The 21,179-nt window shown below is 37.2% G+C and overlaps 1 protein-coding gene across 4 annotated transcripts in view; it reads left to right on the top strand.

Annotated features, from left to right (window-relative positions):
* Positions 1–11,888, top strand: part of LOC125228309 (beta-galactosidase-like) — a 28,889-nt gene extending 17,001 nt beyond the window's left edge. For all 4 annotated transcript variants that reach the window (XM_048132820.1, XM_048132819.1, XM_048132817.1 and 1 more), the window contains exons 9-13: positions 168–286; positions 958–1,239; positions 5,645–5,779; positions 5,895–6,107; positions 11,615–11,888. In XM_048132820.1, coding sequence (XP_047988777.1) covers positions 168–286; positions 958–1,239; positions 5,645–5,779; positions 5,895–6,107; positions 11,615–11,833 — 968 coding nt within the window. In that variant the 3' untranslated portion in view covers positions 11,834–11,888. The remainder of the gene's footprint in view (positions 1–167; positions 287–957; positions 1,240–5,644; positions 5,780–5,894; positions 6,108–11,614) is intronic.
* Positions 11,889–21,179: the final 9,291 nt, after the last annotated feature.

The following is a 21,179-nucleotide window of genomic DNA, read 5'->3' as shown; positions in this document are numbered from 1 at the left end:
TTCAGATGGATTGGAACGTTTCTGCATAACTACGTCCATTTTGACTTTGACTTGACTTTGACTTTGAAAATATGACCAGGAATAACCTGTTTTCGTTTTCCTCATGTTACATCGTGTATGTTAATTAAATATCAAATGAGATAAAAAACGATTCGCTTTTTTTTCAGGTGCCAACTATGATGGCACGTATACGCCAGATATTACGTCATATGATTATGATGCCCCTATAAGCGAATCTGGTGATCTTACTACCAAGTATTTCGCTATTCGCGAAGTTTTAGCAAGGGTATGATTTTACTTATAATATTTTATGAAACTCACAATTTTATTCTATGGTTATAAATGAGGAGTGTCTTTTCAAAAGGGCTTATTTCTACTTTGAACTTTTTTTGGGAAATCGAGAAAAACATAATTCCACGGTATTTATTTTGAAATTTATATTTAATTTGCAAAATTGTAATATTGTAAGTTGACGTTAATGCTATGATTACATCAAACGTAACATGTGTACCTAAATAAATATTTAATTACCATATGTTTTTGAGAATTAAGCACTTTTGATGCGAACTTTTGGGAATTAAGCCCTTTTGTTGTGGCCTTGTAGTGTAAATGTTATTATTTTAAAATAGTTTTATTTTATTTTTGGATTTTGTATTAAGTTAGTTGATATCAATGTTGTTGTACTACATACATCGGTTTATCCACATAAATAACCATTACACATTTTTCAAAATGTGTTCTAAACTTTGATGTTACTATTTTTTTTTTAAAGATCAAGGCGAGACTTTTTGAGCTACAATCTCAAAACAACACGTAATTTTCTATACTAAAAGAAACTGCATTCATAGTTTAAAAAAAGAAAGAATGGAAATAAGCCCTTTTGAAAAGACACTCCTCAAATGTACCTTTTCTGATATATAACAAATAGGTAAATAATAATATTTCTCTATATTTCAGTATGACTCCAAAGTGACAGACATTGATCCCCCTTCACCTTCCAATGCATCAGCGTATGGAAAAATAACCCTTACTAAGCGATTTGGTCTGTTATCAACATTAGGCAGGACAACTTTGGGAAAAAGGTATCCCAATGTAGTCGGCTCAAAACTTCCTACGTTTGAGAAGCTGCGCCAGCGCTCCGGACTAATGCTCTATGAGATCTCACCGGGGCAAATGGGTCCCGGGACTCTGTTGGAAATTGCAAAACCTCGGGATCGCATTCATGTTTTTGTTGACGGTGTAAGTATTATTTTTTATCTGCGTACAAACATTTTGTTACTTTTTATATAAAGCTGGACTCAAAACCGCCGCATACTTAAGACGCAACGGGACGGGTCAATTCTCTATACAAATGGTCTCCACTATTTCCTCCCTGGTTTTTGAAGCTACATAGAGCAATAATTTCATTAAATAAGGCTTTTTTAGAAGTATCATTTAGAATGGTCCCTCCTTCAGAAACTAAAAAAAAATTTTTTTGAAATGTTGACTTACGTACTTTTTGCAGAAATATTATAGTTGGAGACTCAAATTTCTTCCAGGTTATAAGTACTATTTAGTTAACCAAAATAAAAAAAAGATTGTATGATAGAGTTAAATACTTTTAGAGAAAAATCATATTTCATGAATTTGGTTTTTTTTTTCTGCCAGCTGAACCACTGGGAATTTTTCAACAAAACTTTGCACAATCGTACTACTAAGTGTAAGTAACTATAGAAAAAAAAACCAGCTCCTAATCATAAAGGGCACTTTTTGTTCCCTTATCCTGCTACGGCCTTTGTTATTAATCCTATTTTGTTACCAAGATATGATGAATTGAGATTTTAGTAAGTTTTATTTCGTCATTAAGGTTCTCTAGTAGGTATCTACAGCGCGTAAACCTAATAAGGGCGATAAATGAAACCAGGCATATAATTCAATATTGTTATCATCAATTAAGAGGTGTTTTTGAGTTACTCTTAATTTTCACCCCATAATGAATTTTTGAAAAATTTCCCAGCAGCAATGTACTGTAAACGTGGTTGCGATGACAATCAATGACAACTGTCAACGAGCGTTTAACGCGAGTGTGTTTGCATTACGTTGCGGGCCGAATTAATTTGTATGGATAAAAAAAATATTTCAATTTTAAGTAAAAATTATCTAATTTCATTTTTTATGTCCTATACTCACCACCGTTAAGAGGTTCGCCCGTATTAGGTTTACAGCCTGTATATTTTCTTAATTATAACAATTATCTTGTATATACCTCAAGACTGTCGACTATATATCTAAAGGTTGGTAACAAAATAGGATCAATTAAAATTTGCTGACGTGGACGTACAAACTTTTTGAGAACTGCTCAACTACAAATGATAGAGAGTAAAAATGTGCATGCTAGGTTGCATTCATAAAGTCTGCAAAGAGATAAGAAGCGATTTTGAAAACATCCAAGCCTAAGGGGGTTAAACAGGCGATGAATGTTTGTATAGGGAGTTACGAATTGGAATTGGAAACTTGGTAAAAAGAGCCCATTCAAAAACCGGCCAAGAGCGTGTCGGGCCACGCTCAGTGTAGGGTTCCGTAGTTTTCCGTATTTTTCTCAAAAACTACTAAACCTATCAAGTTCAAAACAATTTTCCTAGAAAGTCTTTATAAAGTTCTACTTTTGTGACTTTTTTCATATTTTTTAAACATATGGTTCAAAAGTTAGAGGGGGGGGGGACGCACTTTTTTTAGGGTTCCGTAGTCAACTAGGAACCCTTATAGTTTCGCCATGTCTGTCTGTCCGTCCGTCCGTCCGTCCGTCCGTCCGTCCGTCCGTCCGTCCGTCCGTCCGCGGATAATCTCAGTAACCGTTAGCACTAGAAAGCTCAAATTTGGTACCAATATGTATATCAATCACGCCAACAAAGTGCAAAAATAAAAAACGGGAAAAAATGTTTTATTAGGGTAGCCCCCCTACATGTAAAGTGGGGGCTGACATTTTTTTTCATTCCAACCCCAACGTGTGATATATTGTTGGATAGGTATTTAAAAATGAATATGGGTTTACTAAGATCGTTTTTTGATAATATTAATATTTTCGGAAATAATCGTTCTTAAAGGAAAAAAAAGTGCGTCCCCCCCCCCTCTAACTTTTGAACCATATAATATTGTCTTCGGTTACCGCGATAGTTACTCATGAAATAAAACTATGGAAACGGATTAAATCGCGTTTAATGAATTTAAAATACATCCCGACGTTTCGAACTCTTTACAGCGTTCGTGGTCAACGGGTGACTGAGGAAAAATTAAAATGTGCAAAAGCTACCCACTTACAAGAAATATTAACGAACCATGACCACAAATAATATAGATTTCTAAGTCAGGTTCACACTCTATTAATAAAGCTAGTTATACAATATTCAAAAAATTTAACCATTACTCTGTTAAAAAATAATTAACCAATTAATCTACACAAAATTGACAAAGAAACAAACTGCAAATGTCCAACACCATACAACACAAATGCCTCACAGCCTTCGTCGTGCTTGTTCCATTATCAGATGTACTACTGGATCCCAAGCCGGTGGTAAAGTAAAGCCATCCTCTCTATTAAATTTTGGATATTTCTTGATCTCAATGGCCTCTCGCAACATTCTGGGTATATATCGCTTCTCCTTAGCGAGAACCAGAGGCTTGTCAAACTTTATAGCATGATTGACTTTATCCATGACATGTTCAGAGACTGCAGACCTTTGCCGACGGTGCTTGACATCCGCTATGTGTTCCTTCACCCGTGTGGAAATGCTTCGTTTCGTCTGTACCACATATGACAGGCCGCACTCACAGGAGCCTGCACACTCCCGCGCTTTGTAGAGGAGTTTGACATTTATGTACCTAATTTATGTTATGTAACACCTCTTGTAACCATGGTTTCGCATGAAATAAATGAAATGAAATGAAATGAAATTTCACAGGCCTCAGGAATTGGGACATCTTCTTCATAGGCTTGAAATAAGTTTTAATAGAAGCCCGTTTCAAGATGTGGCTGATCCTATCTGTGACCCCTCTAACAAAAGGGAGAATTGCAGGCCGGCGCTCGACTGTAGGGATCTTCAAACGTAAATAATGTAAAATTGATACGTTTCTTGTAAGTGGGTAGCTTTTGCACATTTTAATTTTTCCTCAGTCACCCGTTGACCACGAACGCTGTAAAGAGTTCGAAACGTCGGGATGTATTTTAAATTCATTAAACGCGATTTAATCCGTTTCCATAGTTTTATTTCATTTTGAACCATATGTTTAAAAAATATAAAAAAAATCACAAAAGTAGAACTTTATAAAGACTTTCTAGGAAAATTGTTTTGAACTTGATAGGTTCAGTAGTTTTTGAGAAAAATACGGAAAACTACGGAACCCTACACTGAGCGTGGCCCGACACGCTCTTGGCCGGTTTTTAGGGTTCCGTAGTCAACTAGGAACCCTTATAGTTTCGCCATGTCTGTCTGTCCGTCCGTCCGTCCGTCCGTCCGTCCGTCCGTCCGTCCGTCCGTCCGTCCGTCCGTCCGTCCGTCCGTCCGTCCGTCCGTCCGTCCGTCCGTCCGTCCGTCCGTCCGTCCGCGGATAATCTCAGTAACCGTTAGCACTAGAAAGCTGAAATTTGGTACCAATATGTAAATCAATCACGCCAACAAAGTGCAAAAATAAAAAATGGAAAAAAATGTTTTATTAGGGTACCCCCCCTACATGTAAAGTGGGGGATGACATTTTTTTTCAATCCAACCCCAACGTGTGGTATATTGTTGGATAGGTATTTAAAAATGAATAAGGGTTTACTAAAATCGTTTTTGATAATATTAATATTTTCGGAAATAATCGCTCCTAAAGGAAAAAAAGTGCGTCCCCCCCCCCTCTAACTTTTGAACCATATGTTTAAAAAATATGAAAAAATCACAAAAGTAGAACTTTATAAATACTTTCTAGGAAAATTGTTTTGAACTTGATAGGATTAGTAGTTTTTTAGAAAAATACGGAAAACTACGGAACCCTACACTGAGCGTGGCCCGACACGCTCTTGGCCGGTTTTTTCCTTTAGGAGCGATTATTTACGAAAATATTAATATTATCAAAAAAAGGTCTTAGTAAACCCTTATTCATTTTTTAATACTAAATTTCAGCTTTCTAGTGCTAACGGTTACTGAGATTATCCGCGGACGGACGGACGGACGGACGGACGGACGGACGGACGGACAGACAGACATGGCGAAACTATAAGGGTTCCTAGTTGACTACGGAACCCTAAAAATAATGTAAAATTGATACTTTTCGTCGGTGAAATGCTACACTTTTCGCCATCTAAGAGACATATTCACTATATTCAGTTCAACTTTCTATTAGGGTATCTTTTTATCTTACGTTTTAATACCTTTAGATTGGATTTTTGAAAACTAACTCACTAAATTAATTAGGATTTTGATCTCTGGTGCACGTTTAGGAAAAACCCGCGTAAAGTGATGATTAGGTCGCTCTTATAAGTAAAAGTTGGACAGTTTTGAATATGTAAACTGATAAATTTATATTACGTACTTAGGTATATCCTGTACTACAATGATTACATGTTTGTTATAAGGCTTTGAAATAAGTAAATAAGGGTTGAACTTCTTTAAATTTTTATTTTTTACAGAGACTTGTAGGAATACTAAGCCGGACTAAAAAACTATATTCCTTGCCAGTAGAAACCGAATCGGATTCAGTTCTATCACTACTCGTAGAAAACCAAGGACGCATCAATTATGGCAACGCACTACACGACTTCAAGGTCCGTACCCGTAGAAAACAATACCTGAGTGCTCATGTATCGTAGAATAATTAAATTTCTGAAGAATATTCTATGATTATTTTTGTTCTAATAGTTATATTTATTTAATTAACAGGGTATCCTCAGTAAAGTCTATTTGGGCGGAAAGGTGCTCTCCGGTAATTGGTCTGTAACTGGATTTCCCCTTGAAAACCTGGACGGGTTAGCGACGGCAACCGCTGAAGGCGGACAAAGGTTTAAAGTACCAATGCTGTTCGACGGTTACTTCACTGTTCCAGAAAACGAACAACCTCAAGACACATTTTTTGATCCTACTTCATGGGGAAAGGTAACACACGCCTCATTACCTTTCTTTCATATTTTATCGTATTCCTTAACCTATTTATGGGGCGAAGTATTAGGTAATGTAATACTAATAGTTTCAACATAATTCATAAAATTGCCCTAGCCCCTAAATAAATTTATAACTTTGCTGGTGCTCTCAAGAAGTATAAATATAAAATTTAAGAAACTATTTACTGAATCGTTTTCGACGCGACGCACGTCCAAAAACGTCGAAGTGATGTATGTTTCGAAAAGAGTTTTTAACCTACTTCAAAAAAAGTAGGAGGTTCTCAATTCGACTGAATTTTTTTTAATTTTTTTTTTGTATGTATGTTACTCAATATCTCCGAGAATCGTGGACCGATTTTCAAAAATTTTTTTTTGATCGAACGGGTATAACCTCGAGATGGTCCCATTGGCACCAAGTCGGGGTCTGATGATGGGATCTTGGAGAAATCGAGGGAACTCTTCAAATGTTACAGGCACATGTAACGTTTTTAGTGTATTTTTCAAAGGTACACCAGTATTTACGCCTGATGGTAATAATTTTATGTGGCTGAGCTGATGATGGAAGGTCAACTCCTCAATGGTTAGGAGTTAAAGGATAATTCTTTCACTACTGTATATATATTCGGACTGATACATATAATATCACCAGGAACCACTAAAAATCAACAAATAAATAAACTTTTTAACAAAAAATAAAACCGCCTTCAAAAATAAGGGTGTTACAAAACACGAAGAAACTAAAAAGCCAAAAATAATAAAACTTTGAATTCAGATTTCTTATCGGATTGCAATAATCTAAACATCCAAATTATAAACAAATCAATTATTTTTGGAGTCGGGGCCAGCCTGTGTATGGTTGGGTGGGGCAAACAGGAAATAGCAAGGCGACGAACAGGTCTGGTACCGACTCCAAAAATAATTGATTTGTTTATAATTTGGATGTTTAGATTATTGCAATCCGATAAGAAATCTGAATTCAAAGTTTTATTATTTTTGGCTTTTTAGTTTCTTCGTGTTTTGTAACACCCTTATTTTTGAAGGCGGTTTTATTTTTTTTGTAAAATGTTAGGAGATTTTTTACGGCTGTCTTAAATATAACTGGCAATGACTTTTCTTTAGTTTTGTGTCCCTACGTAGAGCCCAAACTCTGAGAGTACCCATAGAAATACCTAAACGTTATTGTTACGTGCGCCAAAAACTATATTTTTTTCACGTTAACTTAAAAGCTTGATTATTTTTACAGCTTCCAGGGACTGTAGGCCTGAGTTATGATTTTAATTTCAACTCGATACCTTCTAATCTCGCGTTTCCGAGATATAGGCTCTTGAGCTGGACAGGTTTCCGTGTTTTGAGGTACCGAACCCTAAAAATAAGCAATATTATAGTTGATCGAACTACTGTTTATTTTTCTTTAATAGTTGTTTAATATATATCCATAATTACACAAATCTAAGATACAATCATCGAATTGTCAAAATAATATAATTTAACCTAACCATAAAGAAATTAAAGAGAAAAGCATTTATTTCGGACAACAAAACAATATATATTTATATTATGTTAGTAATATTAACTTAAAAACTTTATTGGCGTGTACAAAAAATATATCAAAACCATGAGATCCACGACACTCGGGCACACGTAATCTTGTACTTCTGTAAGTTTTCTTCAAAAACGTGATAAAAAAAATAGGTTGTCGCCAAAATACGCAGTTATGTTTGTACTGTTTGTAGGTTTATTTGAGGTAGGTTGATTTGGGGTTATTTTACGTAAATCATAAAAAAAATCCTTAACAGTGTTTGCATACCTAACAGAAGTTACCTTGAGACAACCCTGATTACTTTTAATTATACTAATCATTTTACCAACAAAAAACAAATGCTAATAGGGCAAACATTAATGTTAAATTATTCACACAAGACTAGTGCGACCGACCGCTAAAGTTTTAGTAGGTTTATAATTGTAATTAAAACAAGACTAGGTGAATATTATACAGAAATAAGTACTATTATCAACCGTACTTTATGTAACATTAAACACAACTTGTAATAGTTCTAATACTCACTTTCGTACATAAATGCTTTGTACCTACATATCTGAAACAACAGAAAAAGCATTAGTTAGATTGGTTTTCATTCTGCTTCTTATTTGTGGTTGGATTGCATATAATTATTGAGTAAAGATAGTTTTTCTCCCTACTTTGGAAGCAAATCAAATTATGTATATTATGTATTTTTTAATAAAGTAAGTTGTAACAGAACAAGCGTCTGTGACGAGGAAATGGACTCGTTATTACATATAAAACTTACGGCGAATCAACTTTTCCTTGACCAACTTTTTGGTGCATATTTCCTTCGGGATTTCATTGAATATTTTAACAAATAATATCTGTGATGGTTAATCACATGTTTAGTTACGTCATCAGTCATAGAAATCACTATAATTCGATGCACAACTTATTGGAAAAAGCTTATTTACTAACTATATTCACATGGATGGATTGTTGACACTAACAATCTGATCTGTCAAACGAATGGCGTTCCGATATTGCGTCTTGGTTCCAATTACAAGTCAGAGAGGTAATAATCACTAATATTGATTATTATACTCCTTGAGTATATCATTTAACGTAATATTAAGTAACAAATGAGATATTTCATTGCGAATTTTTTCTATCTTATAAATCTTTTTCAAAATAATATTTACGTAAAAGTATTTATCGATTTACTTAACGCTCCATTATTGGACTACATAGGTATCAATTCCAATAGCTCTGTCTCTTTCTAAAACAGGTGCAATCTGCACGTGTTGATAAGAAAACGTCCGCGTGATGATCGTGAACTTTATTACGTAGGGCGTATGACTTAGTAAACAAAGCATTTATGATCTTTTTCTTATGTGCGCGATTTAATAGCCGCCTAGTCGGAGATAGGTCGGATGTCGGAGATACGTCGGAGATAGGTCGGAGATAGGTCGGATGTCGGAGATACGTCGGAGATAGGTCGGAGATAGGTCGGATGTCGGAGAAAGGTCGGAGATACGTCGGATATAGGTCAGAGATACGTCGGAGATAGGTCGGGGATAGGTCGGATTTAAGTCGGAGATAGAATCTATAAAAGGGTCGGAGCGAGCCGACGCGCGTCATTCTTAAAATATCTACAAGACTAACAGTGTCTCTGGCTTTCGTGTGTTATACTGGTGAGTGAAGTTGTTCTGCTATTATTTCTCTGTTTGTTTTTACTTGGAAATTATTCTAAGTGATTGTAAACTTTGAAATTGTGTCTCTGTTTGATTGTGCGGGGACAATATCGTCGTACAGTTGAACTTAGACCTGTGGTGGAATTGCTTTACTGTCAGTTGTGGGGTTATTTTAGTGTTCTATTTATAGTGTAGTGTTACATTTCAATTAAAGTGTATAGTGAAGTTTTCTGTGCTTTGTTTCTTGAGTGCCGTCAAGCAATACAAAGACTGGGTCGATGTATGGCTGGTGCTTGGAGATAAGTCTGTGTTTGGTTTTGTAGGGAGTAATTCTTGCAAAACTAAGCTTAGATTATAGCATGTAAAGAAAACTTCACTCGTTTGTTTAGTTGGTCAGTAAAATTGAATTTAGTAATTTTCTATGGGGTTATTCTGTGAAAGTTATAAGCCAGATCATTGTTTGTGACAGACTGTTGTCCGGCTAAGCGCTTTATACCTTGCGGCTGTTAAACATAAGGCGTTTAGGGGTAAATTTGTTCCAAGTGGGGGCTTGGACGTTTTTTATACTTACAAAAGCGTATTTTCTCACCGGTCTCAAAGAGTCCAACTGTTAGATGGAAGTGAGGACTTTCACGATTGACGAAAGGCATTAGGAGTAATCCTTGCTCACTGAAGTCGGCAGTATTTGAGGCTGGGGTCCTATATATATTTATATTTATTTACTCGGTGCTCTAGTCCATGCTGGCGTTGGTCGCTGGGGATTTCGGTTGTGATCGATCCACATCTAAGTAAAGTTGATCGCAGCTGGGTCTCTCATGTGGCTGGTACTGGTGTGTACTAGAATACTGGATATATACACGGATAGGGCGATCTACTCTCTGCTACCCTAGCCTGCGGGCAAGAGCAGAGGAGGGGATCTGACCGACACAAGCCTATAGGTTGCCTATCTCAGCTTCGCTGGCTGAACTGTACAGCTCTAGTAGGGATACACTTGTGCATATTCTGAACTCAAGATCTATGGTAAGTGAAGGTCTGTGTTTCAGATATGCTAGAGTAGGGAAAATAGATAGGAGTAGGGTAGAGTCACACACTATTTCTATGAAAGTAGAGTTCTCTTATGATTGGTCTTAAATTATAATTGGTCAACGTGTATTGTGGAGAAATAATTTAACTACTACTATTTATATGGGTTAAATGGACTTTAAATGTGGTGTTTACTATCTTAAAATAAGTGGTAGAACTGGTAATTTATAAAATCTCTTATTACTTAATTTATCTGAGTGAAATTAATAATTGTGGTAGCAATTTCTGATCTTTCGGTGTGGCTGCGGGACACTTAGTGTTGCTAACTGGTTTTAAAGGTAAATTCTATCAAGATGGTTAGGGAAACAAACTATTCTTTGGAATAAAAAGCATAGGTTTGTTATAGGGCCCAGTGGCATGCGAGCGCCGTCCACTGATGGAAAGTCAAAAGCTTAGAAAAGTTTGACTTACTTAGTTCTTATAAAAGTTAGCGACTGCTCGGTGTTTCGATAAAACATTAGAAAGATCGAGAAGTTATGGTCTATTAGCAGTATTGGGGAAAAGGGGGGTTTAGCTAGGAAACAAAACAAAAAAATAAAAGGGGGGTTAGTTCATAGATAGATAGCCCTTCTGGTTTGGCATAGGACTCTCAACAGAGCAGTTTGGTTGAGATGAGGAGTTCCGTACCACAATGCAAGCTCCGAGCCCCATTGGAACTACTAATAGGGCGTAGTGGATGATTACCAAAATATTTTTTAATATTTATTTCATGTATATTTCACTCACTAACTTCTATACTAAAAATTTCCCCATTACGTCATTAATTTTCTTACTCATAACTTTCTAGGCTTAAATATGATAAAATACTCTTCTATAACACTATATTATTATGCTACAATAACCTTTATTCTTCTTTAAAATATAAATAAATAAAAATTTTAATATTAGTCAAAAATACAGCTGATACTCATTAAAGGATCTAGGTTATCGCGGTTCACATCGAAGGGTTCTACTTATTCACGCTAGACGATCACAAGGCCAAATTTAAGGGGTATATTTAAAGGGGGGTTAGCTATAATGTTGGTTAGTCAAGTAAGTAAGTAAATAAGTAAGGTGAGCGGAGGTTTAGTTACAAAGTGTAAGTGTACCTTCGCTTCGACACTTTTTCTTTAATAAATTTATAACATCTATTATTTTTTTGTTGTGATTACCATTGTAATATGTATCATGTATGTGTCAACTTATTACGAAAGGCGTAATGTAATAAAATACAACTTTCAGGGTTTCATTTGGGTGAACGGCCACAACCTCGGGCGTTACTGGCCGGGCACGGGCCCGCAGGTGACGCTGTATGTGCCCGGCTGCTGGCTGCGCGCCGCCCCGCACTGCAACCACGTGCAAGTGCTCGAGCTGGACCGGGCGCCGGTCGACACCTCCATTCGCTCCATACTTTACCCCATACTTAATAGAACTGTCCAAACAACTACAGGCTCTGCGTAAAGCCTGCTGTAAAACTTTGACCGAAAGGACAAGTAAAATTTACTAAGAACGTAAACCTTGTTTCTCTTATCTGTCTCCCTGACTGTTGGCATCTTAGCGAGTCGTGGTAGAGAGCCAGGACAACGAAGGATAATCCCACCCAACAACAGTTTCATGTACAATGAGCCATTTATGTTTTTTGCATGGTATCTATTTACCCATGCCGAAATCATATGGCTCACATTGTCAAGAAGTTATCAAAACTTATATACATCTAATTAAGTTTCTAATCCTGATACATCTAAACTTCACAAACTTTTTAAGCAGTATTAGATACCCTTCCGCTTCGCTTAGCTAAGGTGACTTATTAAAGTTTACTACTTGCATTAGGCAACTGCCCATGCGCGGATCCAGGGGTGGGGGGGGGGGAGCCTAGGTTGGCCATACAAATAGACCACGTGATCCCCCCCCCCACCTTGGGCCTGGGCCTTTACCACGTGACCCCCCCCCCCCTGTGGGCACGAAGCTGGATCCGCGCTTGCAACTGCCAATTTTTTTTTTATACTACGTCGTCGGCAAACAAGTATACGGCACGCCTGATGTAAAGCGGTCACCGTAACCTATGGACGCCTGCAACTCAAACAGTGTCACATGCGCGTTGCCACCCCATTAGAAACTTGTACATTCCCTTTTGCTGTGTTAAGTACACAGCAAAAAGGAGTGTACAAGTTCTAAGGGAGGGTTCGGGTTGCCGACGACTCAAAGGACAATAAACGGAACAAGTTAGTTCCGTAAGTCCTCCCGTCATCAGCACACCGCACCCTCGTTGAGCTCTGGCAGCCTTACTCACCGACAGGAACACAACAACGGAGAAACAGGACAATGATTTTAAACAACTTCAATCACTTTTTATCGACACTAAAAACGAATTACTCACAGATATGAAGTTGCTTGAGGAAAAAATCTCAAACATATGTACCTCTAAGTTGCAAACAACTACACAATCTGTGGAACAACAGCATCCAGAACCGCCGATAGACACGGAAAGTACTAATAACAAACATGCACTCTCATTCGCCGGCGCGGTAATGAGCAACAAAAAACAAGGTAGCCGGCGCAAAGTCTCCCCGGCAACAGCGACACCGGTCAGCGGCGATAAGAGTGTGGCCACGAAATCAGCGGTTTCACCGCTCGTCGTGATTAGTCATGTGGATACTCAGCCGGATATCGTGGATTCTCAGCCTACCAGTATTGAACCGTTGGGTGACAGTGTCGATAATAAGTCGAAGAAAGTGGTTGGCAGGAAAAAGCCTTTTATGACGGGTGAAAACACATCATCTGGAATTCGAGTCTCGGAACGCAAGAAACATTTACATGTATGGAGGTTAGCACTCGACACAACATTGGAACAAGTTGAGACACATGTATTAAATGAGTGTGGATCACAAATTTGTGTTAAAGTTCAGAAAATAAAACACAAGTATGAAAAGGACTACGCGTCATTTGTTATAGGAGTGCCGGAGAATATGTTCCATGTTATAAATCAACCGAAGGTGTGAACCGAAGGTGAATGGACACAAAGCAAAGTACAGAACAAAACGAAAAATGAGTTGGGCGCCATTTAGATAAATAAAACTGTGTGTCACAACTAACCGTTTTATTCCAATTCCATTTAGAACCTGAATCCTTGAGGAGAATAGCCAGTAGCACCTTGTTTCGTTCTTTATTAAGTTTTTTTGGCAGAATGAGTCTGCATGGAATTAAGTTTAGATTTATTTTGATGATCGAGGCTTTCCCACCAGTTTTCCCGAGCCGGGTGTGGGAAGGCCCCGTTTCAATTCATTGGATACAGAACTGTCATCCATATCGATTCAGTTGCTAGATCAATTAAAGTCCTTGCCATGCGCAAAAACTTATGTTTGAGACAAACCTAAAAACGTCGTTGTACTAAAAATGTGCAATGTCACAGCCTCAAGGAGCCCAGTTCAGTGAATGGTTGTGGTTTCGCGGATCAAAATATGAAACGGAAGGAAAGTAGATCGTTAGATATTTTTTATCAAAATGTGAGAGGATTAAGGACAAAAACATCAAATTTTCTATGTTTCTTGGAATCTTCCATGTTTGATTTCTACGCAATAACGGAAACTGGCTGCAACGATTCGATTTACGACGCGGAATTAATTCCACCTACTTTTCATGTTGTGCGATGTGACCGGACTGATGGTCGCAAGCAAGGCGGTGTGCTTTTCGTGGCCACACCACGATATGAACTACGTGAAGTTAAAACAGATGTTAACTTAAATGATTATCAATTTGAAATGGTGTGTATTACTGTTTATTTGCGATGTAATTTTATGTTCGCTTGTTGTGTGGTTTATATACCTCCTCAAACAGATGAAAATGAATATTTTACAATGTTTAGACTCATAGAAAATATATGTAAAAAATATAAATTTGTAGTTAGTATAAATATGTGTTTCGTTTTTGTAACGAAACGCCATGTTTAAGTACCATTGTATATCTTAGTGAATGCTATAGCAGTATAGTTGATTTTACTTTGCGCCTCTTGTAAAAAATAACAATGATATTCTCGTAATATACACCGAAAAATAATTGTTATAACAAAAATATTGTCCGCATAAATAAATGTTTTGCTTGTGTAACGAAACGCAATGTTTTGCGGCGTGGTCGGCGGCCATTTACGTGTCATGAGAGATCACGCGTGGATGCGGATCGCAATAGGTTATATTATTTATCGTTAAACGTACTCACTACGTATTATCCATTCGTTTGGTAGTTTCCATTTTAGGAAATGGATGAAGAGGTGCAAAAACTCTTGCAAGAATGGGAGATGGCAGAGTTGGCAAAAGCAGGTGAGTCACATACCGTACATCATGTAGAACTTAGTAGATAATTAGAATGGTGAGTAAAAAGGCATTTAATGTTGTATTCATTTTACATTGCATACAAATTCATACGACATTACGTGGGCAAAATCTAAATACTGAACTAATAAGGACTGTCCACGATAAAAAGTGGTCATACATAACATGATAAATCTTTCTTCCTGAATGCACATTTTGAAGCAATATTATATTTTGATAAATCTGTATACATAAAACTATATAATAATTAAAGCTATTCCTTATAATGCTTTAGTGTGTCTGAGGTTTCGCCGAATGTATACCATCAAGCATTTCATTTCTTGTACAGTGTTTTTTAACAAACTTCACACGCTTCCTGGCACAATTTTATAAATACTTATATTTTTATAAGCTGTTTTACACACATTAGAATGACATCTTAGCAGACAAAAAAATACTTTTTGAAACTCATTTCGACTTTTGGTAGTCAGGAAGACTTTCTACTCCAAGCACTGACAGTTGTTTTTGTATGGAGAGCCAAAAAGTGTCAAAAATTCGAATTCAGCAAAGTTAGAAAATCTCAGTACTTTCTTAATCTGATTACAATCAGAAAAATTATTACTATCGTAAAATCAGTATGTAATAGGGTATATTTTGGCTATTATAATTAAACATTAAAAAATATTTTTGTCATTAAAACTGTTGTACTTAAAGACTGCAAGAAGACACTGTACAAAAATATTGTTATCATGAGATACATACTGCTAAAATTCATAGGCCACCTAAAGTTTATAATTTGTTTGTATTTTTATAATGTAGTTTAATATCTACAAATTATTTGACAAACATGCTGCTTATAAATTCTCATTATTCTCAAGATTTACCATGTTATATATGACCACTTTTTATCGTGGACAGTCTTTATATATATCTGAAGTGGACGTAGAATATTACTTAATGTAAAATTTATTCATAGAAATTTTAATGTCTTTTTCAGATGATTTACAATGGTTGCAAGTTTCCTGTGACCCATGCCATACTGTGGAACAAAAGTGGAAAAATTCTGCAAAATATAAATTTTGGACGAAATGAAGGACGGTTCTACGAATATATGAACAAAGTCTTGCACTAAGGATCGTTGAAATATATTTTTTAACAAATTATATAATTATTTTATTTACTTTCAGATTCACCAATTTTCACCGCTCATAGCATCCATTCCATATGCTGGGTGACCCAGGTTTCCGGATCCCAGTTTCAACTCTAGGCTTCTGTCTCTTGGAACTGGTCCTAGCAACCTGCATTTTTATCGGTAGGTACCTATGAATTTGTGTGTGCACTGTATAGACAACTAACATTTCTTGTAAATGTAAGAAAAGGTTTGTTGTCTATACAAGGTGGTACAGTAGGATTAAAGGCTGAGCCACGCCAGATACGTGTACGTAGACGTGCGCGTAGCGTACGCGGTGTAAATGACGAATTCTCATTAGAGATTACACCGCTTGTGTGACGTGTTTCCCGTGTGTGTCTAGCGGTGTATCATCTCTTTTGAAGATTCGTACTTTACAGCGCGCACGCCACGCACACTTCTACGTGTAATCTCATCGTACTCGGTGATTTTAACTTGTGCTCTTGTAACAATAATGTATCATCGTATTATGAATATTTAATAGCTTTTTGTGAGTTCGAACAGAGTAATCTAATACCTAATTGCAACGACAGGCAACTCGATCTCGTGCTCGTGGGCACGGGCGTGCGCGGCGCTGTGCGCGTGCGCGCGGCCGGCGACGACGAGTGCATGCGACCAGTGGACGCGTACCACCAGCCGCTCGTCGCGTGCGTCGGCGTCGCGGCGGCTGTCGCCGGCGTCGGCGTCGACGTCGGCGACCGTTCGACTATCGACCGGTGGCAGTACTGTGTACGGTAGCAAAAGTATTCGAGTCTGCGATTTACCAATCGGTTCAGGCCCAAGTAAACTGCCAAATGTCTGACGCTCAATATGGCTTCCGGAAGGCGCGCAGTACCACAGGCAACCTACTGCATCTCATGGTCAACATAGTGCCGGCTGTGGATGCAGGAGACCAAGTAGATGTGGCATACTTCGACTTCCGGAAGGCATTCGATACCGTAGACCATGACGTCTTGCTTATGAAGCTGGCGGACGCGGATTTCACTCCACATAATCTAACTTTCCTCGCCAGCTATATGAAAAATAGGCGACAGTATGTGGATTGTGCTGGTCACGTGTCAGAAGCGTATTTCACGAGGTCTGGCGTTAGTCAGGGCAGCAATTTAGGTCCTTTAGAGTTCATCTTAATGATAAATGACCTTCCTGACGTTGTCAAAAATTCCATTTGTCTACTCTTTGCTGATGACCTCAAGCTTGTCCGCAGAGTTATTGACAGCTCCGATTGTATTAAGTTTCAAGAGGACATACATCGAGTGGTCAAATGGAGCGAAACGTATAAATTACATTTTAACGCGTCAAAATGCGCCATCGTTTCATTCACCAGATCTCGGAACCCACTTTGCTACCAGTATGTGTTAAAAGAGACACCGATGCAGCGCGTCGGAGAAGTGAAGGATTTAGGGGTGCTGCTGAAGTCCGACCTCACGTTTAGAGACCATATTGTTAGCGTTTGTAAAAGGGCTTACCGAAATCTGGGGTTTGTAATGAGGCAGGCCCACGCGTTTACCAACATTAACGCAATTCGCGTCCTGTACGAGGCAATAGTCAGGAGTCACTTAGAGGGTAATGCGGCCATCTGGAGTCCACACGAGTCTAAGTATAGGGTAATGTTGGAACGCATCCAGAATAAATTCATTCGATTTGTGTACTTAAAGTTATACGGAGTTTACCCTTTTTACCCGTTAAACTATCCTACATTGTTTGTATTAGGCATGGTAGGATACAATAAACTAGAAGTTAGACGGGAACTGGGACTGTCTTCGTATATATTTAAGTTGGTACGAGGCAAGTTGTGCAATCCTGGAGTCCTGGCAGAGGTGCGTTTAAACGTACCTGATCGGTATGTGTGGCGGCGGCGGCGGCCGACCCTGCTGGCCGAGCCGCGCGCTCGAACGCAACTCCTTCGCCAGGCCCCTTTCACGCGCGCACTCCGGACCATCAATCGAGTAGCGATCGAGTTAGATATATTCTCTTGTTCTCTGAACGAATTCACAAAGGCTACGCTATATGTTTTGTGCTACGGCAGTGTATAAAATGTTGTGTAAATTTCCATACTATCGTATTAGGATGCCCTGTTATTGATAGTTTATGTGTATGTACTTAATAAATAAATAAAAATAAAAAACACTATGAGTAGGGTCTAGTCCTATTTAGCTGCGGTCTTCTGTAAGGCGGAGGTACTACCCCAGTTGGGCTCTGCTCTAGATTCGAGCCTGCCTCTGCCCTCTGCCTTCAAATGATTTTAATAATAATATACTTTCCAAAAGAGAATTCAAGTTGAAACTAGTACTGTCATATTATATGTATTGTAAATCCATATCCATACTAATATTATAAATGGGAAAGTGTGTGTGTCTGTTTGTTTGTCCGTCTTTCACGACAAAACGGAGCGACGAATTGACGTGATTTTTTAGGTGGAGATAGTTTAAGGGATGGAGAGTGACATTATAGGCTACTTTTTGTCTCTTTCTAACGCGAGCGAAGCGAAACTCGTACGTATGTAGTGACATGGATTGTTGATTAAAATAATTAAAAAAAATGCCTTTATTATTACAAATTTGAAATAACATGCAATTATTCAATATTTCAGTGACAGTTGTTTTTTCATGCTTTATTGTAACTTGCATGCATGAGTCTGTTTTATATTATTGTGTTCTAGTTTATGTTATGTGTATTATTATTTTAAATTATCTATTTATTAATGAGATTACATTTCTCAGAGAAAAAAGATTCGAGTAATATAATAAGAAGATAAATTATTAGTATTGGTGTCATATAATAAATTATGTCTCTAACTTTTCATTTTCTTTTTTGGTCGTCGTCGGGTAAAGGTAACGGCCTCCTCCAGGCATTTCCAATTACTTAACTCTATCAGACGCTACTATATTTTTTCGTGTTGGTGTGGTGAAAAAGATTGTGTTTCACTCGGTGGCAAATTGAAATCTTTCGCTTGCTCGGGTATCAATATTGGCACGTGCGGTTAAACAACAACTTTGCCCCCTTGCGAGTAAATCAAATAACTATTGTCTTTGTTTCTTTTGAATATGTTTCTTGACTGCGCAGTTTTACTGACACCCTATGTGCAACATGTCAGTGTTAATATTATCTATCATTTATTCCTTATCACTAATAATTCAATAAATACGGAACGGAGGAATGAGGGTAGGTATACAGTCATTAGGTATATCATGTAACTCCTATTACTATTTCGTTTATTTATGCCTGTATCTATATATGTATGCTAGTTTAGAAATTTTATGATTAATAAAACAACAGGTTAGTTGGAGCTTGAAATAAAACAAGATATAGTACCTACTTATTATAACGGTAATTAACGATACTAACACGGACTTCATTTCCTCGACTAAGCCCCACTTGCACCAATCGCTTAACTCAGGGTTAGTGGGCTGTCATCTGCCAAATTCCATATAAAATGGTGGGTTAACCCTCGGGTTAACTCTTCTTTTTCGTTGGTGCAAGTGGCCCTTAGTCTCATAGTATAGGTACCGCGAAAATCACTAATAAAATATATGGATATAATCGAATCCAACACAAACAAGTTTATCGTTTATTTTATGATCCCTTCAACCGCAGATAAGATTAATGCTGATGGAACTCTGATCTCTCCTTTCCCTAATGGAAGCATATACATATGTAGCAAGCTTTATCTACCTATATAACTATATGTGTACTGGGTATGAACGGTACAGATATCAACATAAAAGCTGCTATATGACGAGGTGTTAGAAAATATTTGAGCACAAGTATATTGTTTAGAAATAAAGGAAAATACTATTTAGAAATCCTTATCCATTTACTTACCAACTTCGGAGTAAGTACATCATTTCGTGTCAGATATTTATGCAGCCTTATTTTTGTAGGTACGGTATTATTGCCGGTGACTGTTCAATACTGAATGATAAGTATGTAGTTGTAGGTGTATTGTAACCACAGGCCAGCTTTTGGAGAGCTGTTGGGGAGTAACTGCTAAGTACCTGGGGCCTATGGGGACCTGCAGGATTATCAGCTTTGGCTTACCTTGATTAGCCGGCCAGAGAGAAAATGTTAGAGCTATATGCTGCAGGGTTGTAAATAAAATATGCATAAGACTTGGCACAGTATCTGCCACTGGATTAGATTGAAGACAAAATCCCTTTAATTTCATCGATCGAGCGATTCGAGATCGATCATAAAATAACGATAAACTTGTTTGTGTTAGATTCGATTATATCCATATATTTTATTAGTGATTTTCGCGGTACCTATACTATGAGACTTAGTCGAGGAAATGAAGTCCGTGTTAGTATCGTTAATTACCGTTATAATAGGTAAGTACTATATCTTGTTTTACTTCAAGCTCCAACTAACCTGTTGTTATATTAATCATAAAATTTCTAAATTAGCATACATATTATATAGATACAGGCATAAATAAACGAAATAGTAATAGGAGTTACATGATATACCTAATGATTGTATACCTACCCTCATTCCGCCGTTCCGTATTTATTGAATTATTAGTGATAAGGAATAAATGATAGATAATATTAACACTGACATGTTGCACATAGGGTGTCAGTAAAACTGCGCAGTCAAGAAACATATTCAAAAGAAACAAAGTCAATAGTTATTTGATTTACTCGCAAGGGGGCAAAGTTGTTGTTTAACCGCACGTGCCAATATTGATACCCGAGCAAGCGAAAGATTCCTATTTGCCACCGAGTGAAACACAATTTTTTTCACCACACCAACACGAAAAAATATAGTAGCGTCTGATAGAGTTAAGTAAGTGGAAATGCCTGGAGGAGGCCGTTACCTTTACCCGACGACGACCAAAAAAGAAAATGAAAAGTTAGAGACATAATTTATTATATGACACCAATACTAATAATTTATCTTCTTATTATATTACTCGAATCTTTTTTCTGTGAGAAATGTAATTTCATTAATAAATAGATAATTTAAAATAATAATACACATAACATAAATTAGAACACAATAATATAAAACATACTCATGCATGCAAGTTACAATAAAGCACGAAAAAACAACTGTCACTGAAATATTGAATAATTGCATGTAATTTCAAATTTGTAATAATAAAGGCATTTTTTTAATTATTTTATAATCAACAATCCATGTCACTACATTGGTACGAGTACGAGTAGGTATCTATAATATATTTACAATACATATAATATGACAGTACTAGTTTCAACTTGAATTCTCTTTTGGAAAGTATATAATAACTAAAATAGAGGTCCGGGTAATGCAAATAATCATACCATGCAATGACATGTCACCAGTTACAAGG

This window comes from Leguminivora glycinivorella, chromosome 7, assembly GCF_023078275.1.
Source record: "Leguminivora glycinivorella isolate SPB_JAAS2020 chromosome 7, LegGlyc_1.1, whole genome shotgun sequence".
Classification (NCBI taxonomy): Eukaryota; Metazoa; Arthropoda; class Insecta; order Lepidoptera; family Tortricidae; genus Leguminivora; species Leguminivora glycinivorella.
This window is presented reverse-complemented; position numbering and strand designations above follow the sequence as displayed.